This window comes from Acromyrmex echinatior, chromosome 2 (assembly GCF_024713525.1).
Source record: "Acromyrmex echinatior isolate Ae372 chromosome 2, ASM2471352v2, whole genome shotgun sequence".
NCBI lineage: Eukaryota > Metazoa > Arthropoda > Insecta > Hymenoptera > Formicidae > Acromyrmex > Acromyrmex echinatior.
In genome coordinates, this window is record NC_141853.1 from 9,825,319 (window position 1) to 9,838,259 (window position 12,941).

At 35.6% G+C, this 12,941-nt stretch overlaps 1 protein-coding gene across 3 annotated transcripts; it reads right to left on the reverse strand.

The window, feature by feature from the left end:
* Nucleotides 1-184: 184 nt before the first annotated feature.
* LOC105148017 (membrane-associated guanylate kinase, WW and PDZ domain-containing protein 1) lies at nucleotides 185-12,703 on the reverse strand. Of its 3 annotated transcripts, none has more exons than XM_011059457.2 (11): nucleotides 12,120-12,703; nucleotides 8,705-8,782; nucleotides 8,404-8,620; nucleotides 7,892-8,295; nucleotides 7,620-7,808; nucleotides 6,410-7,535; nucleotides 6,065-6,200; nucleotides 5,421-5,963; nucleotides 5,111-5,281; nucleotides 4,482-4,616; nucleotides 185-2,878 (listed from the first exon to the last, which is right to left on the reverse strand). In XM_011059457.2, the coding sequence occupies exons 2-11, from the start codon at nucleotides 8,751-8,753 to the stop codon at nucleotides 2,714-2,716; spliced, it is 3,135 nt and encodes a 1,044-aa protein (XP_011057759.1). In that variant the 5' UTR covers nucleotides 8,754-8,782; nucleotides 12,120-12,703; the 3' UTR covers nucleotides 185-2,713. The 3 variants fall into 3 exon arrangements, with proteins under 3 accessions (XP_011057759.1, XP_011057756.1, XP_011057758.1); XM_011059454.2 differs by having other exon boundaries at nucleotides 6,410-7,538; nucleotides 12,120-12,687; XM_011059456.2 differs by having other exon boundaries at nucleotides 5,421-5,960; nucleotides 6,410-7,538; nucleotides 12,120-12,683.
* Between the last annotated feature and the right edge of the window lie 238 nt (nucleotides 12,704-12,941).

Below are 12,941 nucleotides of genomic sequence, written 5' to 3' on the forward strand. Positions count from 1 at the left end.
ATAATTAATAAGAGAAAGAGAAAGAAAGATAAAGAAAGAGGAAAGAGGAGATCGGTTGTTTTAATTATTTACTTGTTAAATTAATTTCAAATTTACTACGTGAGTATTTAGTTTTATCGCTAGTAATTTTGAACAACAAAAATGTAACAGACACTTTTAGGTTTACTTCCAATATTAATAAGACTTTTTGTCTTTTTTGTTTTTTTTTTAATTTTCTTATCTACTATACATGTCTACTTAGAATAAAATAGATTAGAATTTACACATACTGATATCGTTTCAAGTAATTATCAGTACAACTTATTATTTCTTTACATCTATATAGTGATAATAAATAACTGATTAACGATAACTAAGTCTTTTTAGCATTCGTAGAACTAATCGCCTATATGTAATTGACAATATCTCGCAACAACAATATTTCGCATTATGCTATCTGTATTTTCATCAATGCGTATGCTGTTCTTCTTCTGTAAATTTAATGATAAATATTTAATTCTTGACTTAATTCTAATAAGTCTTTTAATAAGAAATAAAGAGAGAAAAAAAAAGAGATGAAATAAGATGATCTCCAAGAATCCAAATAACATTCCAAGTTTTTTTCAATGCAGTATTTATTATCAGTATATCTCAGTATATCTCAACAACAATATATATCGGTAGTACATTATATCCTTAGCAACAATGTCAGCTTTTTACCTCAGATTATTCAACGACGATTATTTGAGACATAATAACGGACATATACAGAATTCGGTTTACATTTGAATTATAATAAATATACGAAGCTCGTATAAAATAACTGTTCGATCCAGTTAAAATTGGTGTATATCGCTCGAATACAAAATATTTTTCGTGCATGCGGTTTAAGATTTCATGATTAAATGCTGTCTTTACTACTCGAGACGCGATTTAACATTCATTGGAAATGAGACGAAACATTTCGATATTTTTTTCTCCAACTAGATTCTAAATTACTCGCCACAATTGTCTCGAGGAAATAGTCGCGTTAAAAAAAAAAAAATGTAACTGGAGCTTTGGCAAGAGAAAAGGCAGAACGAGTAGTAAAGACTCGGAATTCTCGACGAGTGAATCGATTAGAGAACGATTGACGCATTATTGCTTCTTACAATTGCCTTATAAATTATCAACATTATCCTTTTTATCTTCGAAAAACAAGTATATACATTTACACTAAACTTACGGTATATCCTATACAATATACAAATTCTTTATATATATATAATTATAAAAAATAAACGCGACGATTATAAAATGGATACTATGTGATCCAATTAAATGCGTTTGCTGCTGCTTATCGCTTATACGAATTCTTCGTTAAGCATACACATGTAATAAGTAAAACATACATATATATATTTTTAATATATTTATATACACATTACATTAAAAATTATATGTAATATGTATATAAATATATGTATATGTATATATATATATATATATATATATATATATGTATATATATATATATATGTATATATATATATATATATGTATATATACATTCTTTCTTACACGTCAATCCTGAGATCTAAAAATACAATCTAGTTTATTTTTTTCTCATTAATCATGCCGAACATCTGCTATCTCTCACTATTTTACAAGTAAAAAAATATATACGTTACTCTTTTAAACATGTAACTTCCATAAACATAAAAAAAGACAGGAAGAATGAAGAAGAAAAAACTTCCGTCTGATTCGTTCTCCATCATAATTTCGCTATGTATGATACATCAATAGAAATATCGTATTAATTGCGGGCGTAAGAATAATTGTCGCCCGAAAAAGAGATTCGATTAATTATAGTAATAATAAATTCTATCATATTGATCTTCCACCACTCAATCGCAAAACAAAATGGCTGATAAGTGCATTTACTTCTTTGGTTGTATGAGCCCTTAATTTTATATATAATTACTCTGACATACATATACATTTCATATAAGTGATAATAAATACTTAGGAAAAAAGGGGGAGACAAGACATCGATAGAATTTTCAAATTTTTATAATAATTCAAAATGATAGAGTCGCGCGTGAGAACAATTGAACATTTACTACCTCTCTTACGCGAGATCTCTTTGTGCTTTTATAAAAGGCGTAACACTTTATCGTCAAGGCCACAATTACGTCGCTATCTAAAAAAGATTTACAAAGTGGTGTCTATATATGATAGGAGTCTAAATTTTAAAAGTCTACAACTTTGAAACGTTATTGAGAAGAGCAGAAGAATAATAAATTTATAATAATATATTCGCCAGTCTACAATATCACTTTACAGCGTATGAATATACAGCTGTCTCTGTATCATTTCTACGTGATATAAGATATCGAATTCTGAGATTCTTTGTATGTATCGATACTGCTTGCGTCAACAAATAGATAGTGTCTGTAATTTTACACTCTTGTGACGCATTATATTGCGCTATTTTCTACATATGTACTTTCACATATGTTACTATAAGTTATTTATGATTCACACATTATTCACTATTTGTATAAATTAACAATTTGCTTTCGTTAAAAAGTAAAAAAGAGGAAACAAGAAATCTACGATTAAACGCATTTCATAAATGCCGTGAAAATTGCTCTATCCATAAAAAAAAAAACAAATCTTGAGCTTATGAAATCTTAGCTTATATCTCGTATCATCTGAAAAGTGTGAAAAAGCGTCTCGTTGAAAGCGCCTATTACAGATATCTGTTTTTGGATGAGCAGCAGTTCAATGAAATAGAAAATCGAACTTTTTGACGTTTTTTGCGGGGCATACCCCTCTCGGGTAATTTCGATAAATGTCTGCACGGGGTGCCCTCATGGTTCGGTCGAATACTTATTTGGTCGATTGTGAGATTACTCTATAATGAATTTCAATGAAGGTTTACAATTACTTTCGAGAAGGCTGCAGTATATTTACTTAATAATCTCATTAAATATGGAACACGCGCAACAAGGCACATATACTTTCAAAGCTATCACACGTGTTAGGATGAATTACGTTTACTCTGTGATTAGATCAATTAAAAGAAACTATGTTAGCACCAGCCTAATTTTGTTAGGATGAGCAAGTACAATTGTTCTTATATTAAAACCTTCGCAAGCTGCGTAATGATAGCTGCAAGAAAAAAAGTCATCTGTGTGTTCCCTCTCGAATATTTGTTCTCTGTTTAGAGAACACTATTATATGTATAATACACCTATAAGCATAATTATGATAGAAATTTTGTTATCACTGTGTGTCGTTCAATATCGCAAATTGATCACATTTAGTGTTAAATTTAGCTCAACGCTATTTTTAAAGGCAAATATAAACATTTATCATAATAATAGTAAATTTACGGTGCATACAGTTTAGTAATTATTTAAATTATGTAAACGCGTCATCGATATGTCCTAAAAAGGAAGTACACGCAATGCAGTTGCAAAGATCAATTATATATGTATAATTTTTATAAATGATGCAAATTTTTTGTTCCTGTTGTTTTAGAATCACATAAGACTTTGTAAAGAATTGTACAATACCACACATTTTTTTCTTGTACACTGTTAAAAATGTCATGAAATTTAATGTATTTTTAAGTTACATGAATTAAATTCAATTTTATGACACTAAATTAAATTTAATGTATCTGCAAGTGAAAAGTATATTTGTGTACATGTACATGAAATTTAGCGTACTTTTCGTAAAATTTAATATAGATTTGCATGAAATTTATTGTAAGTAAACGTTAAATTTAAATTATAACTTCATTTTCATTGACAACAAATATTTTTAAATATTTTTAATGTTCACTGTTAAAATTGTAACCACGAGCTTCCTTTACATGTAAATGAAATTAAAAGTAATGAATGATTTAACTGAAAATTACAGTAGTTACTTAAATGAAATGACATTAAATTGACGTGTACATTAAATTTCATAAATTTTCATAAAAATTTTCATTAAAAAATACATTAAATTTTATGTACATGTACACAAATATATTTTATATAATATTATAAATTCATTAAATTCATTAATTCATTAATTTAAATTCATTAAATTTTGTGATATCAAATTAAATTCAAATTGTGTAACTTAAAAGTTAATAAAATTTAAGAATATTTCTAACAGTGTACCTGCCATGTAACGCTGTACCATTACATGTAACAGAAGTAAATTTCTGTTTTTTAACAGTGTATCTATATTACCGTTCCCATTGTAATAGCGAATTATTACGTCTATTTGAAATTCTTTTTTTCTATCATATATTGTCTTTCATCTTCTTCACTTAGCGTAATACCTAATGTTATATACCCTGAAAAGCTTTGTTTTCCAGATCGTCAAAGAAATATACAGTGCTAATGTTAGCATTAGTATCGTCAAAAGTAGGAGAAAATGTCATGAAGTTAAGATTAATATGTTATTATCAAAGGTTAATTCTATATGTTCATATCGTAGAGATGTGGAGGAGCACCTACCACTGAAGGCATCTGGCAGCCACGTCGTACTAACAGACGGACAGATGGTCCACCGTTACGTATAATTTCAATCGCTTCTGTATGCGTCATATTTTTGGTATTAATACCATTTATTTCAATTATCTGATCGCCAATCTAGAAAAAATACAAAACATTTGCATATATATATTATACGTTATATAGATATATATTCATAATTTAAAACGCATTATATTACTAACATATAATTTAAATTGACATCCAATTAAAGAAACAAATATAAACCTAGAACGTGGATTTACATATGATAAAAATTTCAATTTTGTTTTAATTCTTTACAGTATTTTAAGATGCTTGTTAGTATCAATTAAATTTGATTTAATTTACGCTATCACTACCCTAAAGTTTCAGTTTAAGATTACGTTTTCAAGATCAAAAATTAAATCGACGCGCAATTTACAAAACTGAATATGTAATATATATAAATTTACATAAATAAATATTAAGCATTAAACTAAGACTGAATAAGAAATTTTCTTCACTTATTGTATTATTCACATATCAGTCTGATATCACTTATTGATTGTTTAATTTGTAACAGCCAATTAGTTTTATTCAATTAAACCGAAATATATTAAAATTTTACTCACTCTAAGTCGGTTGTCAATAGACGCTGGGCCATTATCTGCAATTTGCAAGACAAATAATGGCATGTTTTGAAATTCACGGCCACCACGTATGCTGAAGCCAAAACCTCGAGTGCCCCGAGTTAATTCTACAGCATGATATTGACCTCCATCTCCATCTCCTGTAGGCTCATCCTAAATAAAAAAATTCAAAATTTTAATTGTTCTATAACTAGTATGAATAATAAATAAAAAAAAAAAAATACACTTAAAGCAGTATATTGCTAAATTTAGATCATTAAATTAGAAACTTTTTTTTTAAGAAAATCTATACCTTTTGAGAAAGAGATGTATTGCTACAGCAATCGTCTAATGGATATCCGATTGTTAATGTAACGGAATAACCAGAATCTTTAATTAAATTTACGATATCTTTGTGGCATACGTTCGTGATATCTATATGATTGACAGCGAGAATATGATCTCCAACGTTCAATCTTCCGCATCTTTCAGCAGGCGAGCCTTCGATTATCCTGCCGATCGTGGAACCGGCTTTATTGACAGAGGAGATTATCACAAAACCAAATCCTTCGTTTTCCATTCGAGTGACAGTAACATCGTATGGATATTGAAGATTCATCTGTCGACCGTAAGATGACTGGAGATTCTCTTGAAGATGCTCCTGTGTATTGATTCGACGTCGAATTCCCAAAGTCACTCGACCATTTTGCGCTGCCGCTATCATTAGTTGCACTACATGATGATGCGAAGAATTCATAACGCTCTCCCCATCAACAGACATAATCAGATCGCCAGTACTGAGTCTGTTATCAAGATCGGCCGCTCCACCAGGAACGATATGACCGACCGAAACCTGCTAACCGTAATATTTTTAATATTTTCCGTTTTTATTAAACGTGATTATATTCGATTTTGCAACACATGAAAGTAATGTTAATACGGATCATTAAAACCAACCTGAGATCCTTCTTCTGTACCACCCACTATTCTAAATCCAAATCCTGTATCTTGTCTCACTAAAGTCACTAAAGTTTCTATCCATTCTATATCGGGTACCATTGGACAAACCAATTCGTTCGTGTATTGAGGATATCTTGAATTAATATCAAATAAAATGATTTTATTTCAATATTTTTTAACTTTTTGTGTACATATATAATTTATAAATGATTCAACAATTTTTAAACATGTTTTATCTATCTAATAGTTATAGCATTAATTTGAAAGCTTTAGAAAATAAAAACGATTATAAAGTCTTTAAAATTTTAACTCTTAATAAGAATGACGGAACGATATACATACCGAGATATAGAACTGGAATGTGGTTGTTCGTGCTCGAAACTGGTGGTCTCTTTCCGCTTATCCCAGATCTCGCCAGTGTCAACATTCTGCTCCTGTCCAATGGAATACATATTGTAATCCTCATTGTACTGGGAATGCGATTGAACTGGATAAACGTCCTTGTAGTAGTCGGAGTGCACGTATCCATTCTGCTTGAGCATATTATTATGATGCGAGATATCGATAGAATACATGTCGTTATTAATATTCAACTTGTCGTTTGCCACCCAGTCACGCTTCGGAACGTTCCTGATGGAATCGTCGTCGAGATTCATCGCCGCGAAATTGTCCGACAAGTTGGCTGTGATGTTAGCTTTGTACGGATCTGAGTAGTACATCCCGTGTGAATAGTCGGAGTACTTGTAATGATTATCCAGCGGATTCAATTCGTTTTCGCCTTGCACTTCATTCCAATTCGGTCTGCTCGCGCTAATTGGCGACTTGGGACGATTTCTTGTATCGATCAACGGTGTTTTCGGTCTGCTGGGTATTACCGTTTTCGACTGAGTGCTGTAGATATCTGCGGTGGGTGTTTTACTTCTGAAAAAGTCTTGCGCGCTCTTCTCCTTTTTCTCTTTCGACTTTGTTATCGTTCGCTGAACATGTATCAACGCCTCCTCACTGCGCGGACAATCTTTCAGCACTTGCACTACCTCCGAGTGGCACATGTTTCTGACATTGATGTCGTTTATATTGACCAGAATATCGCCCTCCATTAAGTTCTTACAACGCTGACGATCCAGAATCTTCTTGACTTTCTGACCGTGAGCAGAATCCGCTATCGTAAACCCGAATCCCATAGCTCCTTTTACAATAGCAATGCTCAGAAACTCTGGCTTGGAAGACACTGACGGATCCTTACAATCGTTCAGATCACTGCTTTCCGACAGCAAAATATCCGTGCTGCTCGGTCTTTTTATCGTGTTGATTTTGTCCGAAATACAGAGATCGGGCATTGAATTGACGGACGTCGTGGCGAGATTCTCACCGTTTTGCAGGCTATGCACTGGCAAGAACGTGGAATCGAGAAAATTGAAACGTCCGTTGTCTGGGAGAGACGAGTTCAAATCCATGTACATTGCGGGATCTTCTGTTGAAAACAAATCTATAAGTCTGATCCTCTCAGATAAAAGCATCAGTATGTATTAAGTATCATTAGGATTTGCTTTACCTGGCGCGTTGACGGCGATTGTGGTCACAACTTCTGTATTAGGATCATTAGGATCAAAAGGCAATGGGTAACCTCGACACACTTCCAAAGATACCGTCTCGCCGCTACCAATTGACTTGAATACATTTACCATCTCATTATGCGTAAATCCCAACACGCAGGTATCATTAACATATACTAACACGTCCCCTAAAAAGAAATACAATTGTGCGGACAGATGCGGAAACGGAAATGAATTACACGCTTGAGAATTAACGGTATCTGGAAATTACCGGTTTGTAGCTTCCCATCCAGCCATGCTGGACCATTTGGCACGACGCTTTTAATTTGGAGGAATTCTTCCACGGTATCGTCACCACCGACAATGGTGAATCCCAGGCCTCGCGAACTCTTTATTAAGGTAGTTCGTATCCTCTGACCCTTCAGTTTGTCGGGATTTCTGGTGAAGTTAGGACTCTTCCTCTCGAGCATGTTCTGTTGCGCTCTTTTTGCTTGCAGCACCGGATTTTCATATTGAGTTCTACGATTCACGTGATCGATGAAGTACGTCCCGTACAAAGTATCGTCGATTTTTTCCCAACCATAGGGTAACTCATCGTCAAGACATTCTTCCAGAGACCTTTTTTGAAATTTCGACAGACGCGGGTCCAGCCAATGAGATGTGCCCGTATTGTGGCTGTAATATAATATGTAGAAAATGAAATTAAATCAAGATTAAAATTAAATTACGTTGGTAGAAACGGGTATTAAAATCTCATTAGTAAAGACGATGTTGCATACGTACTCTATGAAATAAACTTCTCCCGTGTCCGTATACGCCTTCTCCCAATTAGGTGGCAATGGACCTAATTGATCTTCCGTGGCTGGAGTGCGATTTCGAGCAGCTTCTTGATCCGTTCCTGTGCTCTGCTCTGATCCCGTATTGTACAGATACGTCGGTGGAATTCTTGCTCCATCATTTCCACCAATTGTTAATATCTCTTTGTCTATTAGACTCTCTCCTTTAACATGAGACGTGCGCATTAACTTTGCAAAAAATCGTAAATTGAACTATCTCGATATATCCGAAGACAATAAATAATTACCATCGTTGGGATTGTCGATAGACGCCGTGTCGTCCGTTTTCGCGGCCATCTCAGAATCCTTACGTTCGTCTCAAAAGCCTGATAAGAGGAATATAACTGTCGTGAGATAATTTTATTAATTAAACATCACAAACCGTAATTAAATGTAACTTAATAAATCTAAGCAAAATTGGCGTTAATATAATCTTAAGGAGAAGTTGAATACAAATTCCAACATCAATTGGAGAAAAAAAACTCCAAAAAAAGCTAAACACGGTTTATAAGTACACTTCAAAATATAAACATAAATATAGATAACATACAAAACTTAATACATATGCTAGAAAATTGAATTAACAATTCCCATGAAATTTTCTTTAGAAGAATTTCTCTATAGAGAAACAAACATAATAATGGAATATAGACAAATAAATGTAACTAAAGAAAGTTTAATACATATGTCGGAAAAATAAATTAACAATTCTTGTGAAATTTTAAAATATAGAGAAATAAAATATATAGAGAAGTAAACATAATTAAATAAAGCTTAATATCTACATATACTGGGAAACTAAATTAATTCTCATGGAATTTTCTTTGAAAGTAGAATATAGAAAAAAAAATTCATGAATTATCATATGAAATACATTGTTGAAACCTTCGATCGTTTACACAAAGACCATATACTAGACAATGTATGAGTATAACGATGGAATGATGGATGAACATCGTCTCGCATTAAGTATATACGGTCGAAGGTTCAACCTCATAATTAAAGCAATTCACTGGAGCTTTAAGATTGCCGTTCCGAAAGAAGAGAACGTCAATCGAAACACACATACACACACTGAATTGTATTGCTACGTTCTATCACATACGACGAAATATCCGATAGAATGATCTCTAGATCTCGCTGTAATTAAGACTCGTCTCTACGAAGCACAGCAGCATGCAACACGCGTCACGTATCACGTTGCACGCGTCACGGACGGTGGATCTCTTCTTTCTTTCTCCTCGACGATAACGTCGCGATGCTCGCCGGCTTTGATAACATTTCGAAAACGACATGTATAAGCAAGGAAGATGTGTAGAAAGTAGAACGATCTTAATCCAGTCTTAATCTCCGTAACCGTTACAGCGTCCTATAACCGTTTCAGCAATCGCACCTTTGATAAGAGAGCGTCTCATTGAGCCACATTGAAAACGAGATCAACGTACACTCCGGCTAGATTCCGGAGCGGAAGGGAAGCAAAAAGAAGCTAAAAAAAAAAATATCTCGAAGAAAATACAAAAGGCGGAAGGTGCGGCCGTGGCGACACGTATTTTCGATCTGTTCCGATCCGCGAGGATTCCGGCACGAATTCGATCACGTGCTCGTGATCTTTGGGGCCCAACTTGACGCCGCTTCGACCGATCGCCGCACGCGTTCTCAGACGGACAGGTGTCCGCGGGACGGGGCGCAATTACATAAAGCGAGGAAAGGAACGCCAGTACGCGGGAGGGAGGGGTCAGGAGAGAGAGAGAAAGAGAGAGAGAGAGAGAAGGAGGGAGGGAGGTGAAGAGAGATGGAAAGAGAAAAGGAGGAGAGAGAAACACGCATGCGGGGTATGGTAGGCGAGCGGCCACCGCACGAACGTGAATGCATTCTTACGAATGCATTCACCCGTGCGCGGTGCGCAAGCGAGCGTGCCGCGATCGCGTATGACGCGCGATCATTAGGTCCATTCGTCTTTAGAACGGCGCTCTCCTGCACTTTCTACTAGAGATCCTGGCTATATGTACGTTCGATTTGGATGCTTCCACTGCTTTCAGCGCGTCTACCCTTACTCGAGCAAAACGAGTCACGATAACGTTGAAATAATATTAAAATGAATTGGAAATGATTGAAAGATGACTTTTAATGATCATTTTGGAGTCATTTTGATATCATAACTTACTTAGACTTATTCTACAATACTTATCTACAATAAGTTTGTTTTTCCTGCACTCTCTGGACCAGCACAATAAGTTGAAGTGAAACAAATGTACGTTTGTTTCACTTCAACTAATTGCACCGGTTCAGAAAGTGTAGGAATAATAAAAACAGATCTCTTACTTTATATTTAATCAACGATAAAAGAAGAATGATGATTAAAGCATGAGTGAGCAAACCGAACGCAGCCTCTATAACGAGTCTGGCCAAGAGTAATTTTTGTCAAAACAAGAATGGGAATAAAGAGTATTATACTGTCTCATTATATATACATGAGCATATATATATATATAAAATGCTCATTCTAATTTATACTATCTTATTCTAAAAGCCAGAGCACGGACTTTTGCATAACGCAGAAGTGAGAAAAAATCAACCAATCAGAGTCCTTTATTGTATTGTAAAGGAAAGAAATGCAGGAATCTAATTTTAGTTCATTTTTCATGCGTCATGCATTATGCAGGACTCTGTGTTTTCTAATTTATCGAAGTTATAAACAGTGGCTAATCAAATATTTGACATCTTGTGGCCAGACTGTTATAGAGTCCCTACTTTCTACATACAAAGCAGAGAAAAAGAGGACAGCGAACCGTACAAAGATTTGACCATTCTAAGGAGAATAAGAAAGATACATTAATGTCAATTCAACGTCATATTGACAGAATTTATGTCATTTTTTTTGTCATGATTCAGTCAATATGACTATTTTGACTTTCTTGTTCTCTTTGGAGTAGTACACGCGTGTGTGCTACTCTATTCTAGCCGTTTCTCCCCGTAGTGCTTTTTGCATACGAGGTGAAGTAGATGCAGGTGGGACAGGCAGGGAAGAGAGAAAGAGAAAAAAAGAAAGAAAGAGAGAGAGGAAAGAGTAGAACGTATTTTTCACGCGAGTCCACGCTCCCCTGCCACGTAACGTAAATATTGCTACGCCGGGGAGGTTGCGGCGACTCCCTCGTCGTTTTCTCGCTCACTCTCCTTTTATCTCTCTTTCTCCCATGGTACTCCCGCATCGACGTGGCTAGGCACATGCACCCGTGCGGTGCAACAATGGCACGCGACATCGCGACTCTCCCTTCCCGACCTGCATTCGAGATCTGCTCCGATCTGCTCGATCGTGCATGTTAACGGCATCAAGCCACAAAGTGATGCGTCCATTGGAACGACGCGGGAAAATATCGAGAAACAGCTCTTATATTTATTGCAGAAAAGAAGATAGAGAGAGAGAGAGAGAGAGGAGATGAAGCGTGAGGCAAATTAGCAAAAAAAAAGGAGAGGAAAAGATATACACATATGTGCATTTGACACACCGCGTGCGCGCGCGCGCGCGCGCGCGCGCGTGTGTGTGTGTGTGTGTGTGTGTGTATGTATGCGTGTTGCTTAGCGAACTTTTTTCCTTCCGTTAACTCCGTTTTCTCTCCTGATAAAGGCGGTGGCAGCGATACAACAACACGGGGGATTACTCACGCTGCGTTTCCTGCACGATGACGCGTTCGGTAGCACGCGTAACCGTCATAGTTCCAGGCGGTGGTGTGGCCAAGTGATATCCGTGTCGGAGTGGCCGTATCGGGGCACTGAATCACTCGTCTTGGACCGCGGAAACGATCATCGCACCGTCACGTCGGGACTCGGGACGATAGCGCACTCGTTCCGTGAAGCGGACAAAGAGAGAGAGAGAGGGAGAACGATACGTACACACTTGCGCAGCATCGACAACTCGAGACTACGCTACATCACCCAGCGCACCGCACCGCCGCTCGCCGCGTCTCGTACCGTACGTACCGTACGTGCGTACGAGACATTTAACCGACCGCCGTATTATACGTCGTCGTCGTCGCCGCCGCAGCTACATCTGCGCTTGCGTCACGTGCGCGCCCCGAGTCACGTGACCGACGCGATTGCGGGAAATTCGAAAGAAGCTCCGGGCTGGTATTCATAATCGATTCTTTTTTTAATGTACAAGATAATAATTTCGAATTAATACGTTAACACGTAATATTTGTATATGTTTTGGTTAAGATTTGACACCATCAGTACAGAACGTTGGTGTTACGATTAAATTAATAAATGGAATTCCATTAATAATGGAAGTCTTCTACGTATGTCTCTTTGCTTCGATATTACAATCTTGTTTAAATTCATATTTGATTGTTATATAATAATTTCGTCTTGGTATATAATTGTTGAATATAAAATTAATAGACCATTGGTCTGACCAACACGGGATTTCCCGATTCTGTGTTTTTGAAATAAAGATCCTCACAATTTTTGTATGAAGTCCAATTCTTT

Coding starts and splice junctions, on each gene's coding strand:
- LOC105148017 (XM_011059454.2), bottom strand. CDS start 8,753: ATGGCCGCGAAAACGGACGACACGGCGTCTATCGACAATCCCAACGAT. Junction 8,621..8,704: donor TATCGACAATCCCAACGATG/GTAATTATTTAT, acceptor CTCATGTTAAAG/GAGAGAGTCTAATAGACAAA. Junction 5,282..5,420: donor ATACATCTCTTTCTCAAAAG/GTATAGATTTTC, acceptor TTTTTTATTTAG/GATGAGCCTACAGGAGATGG.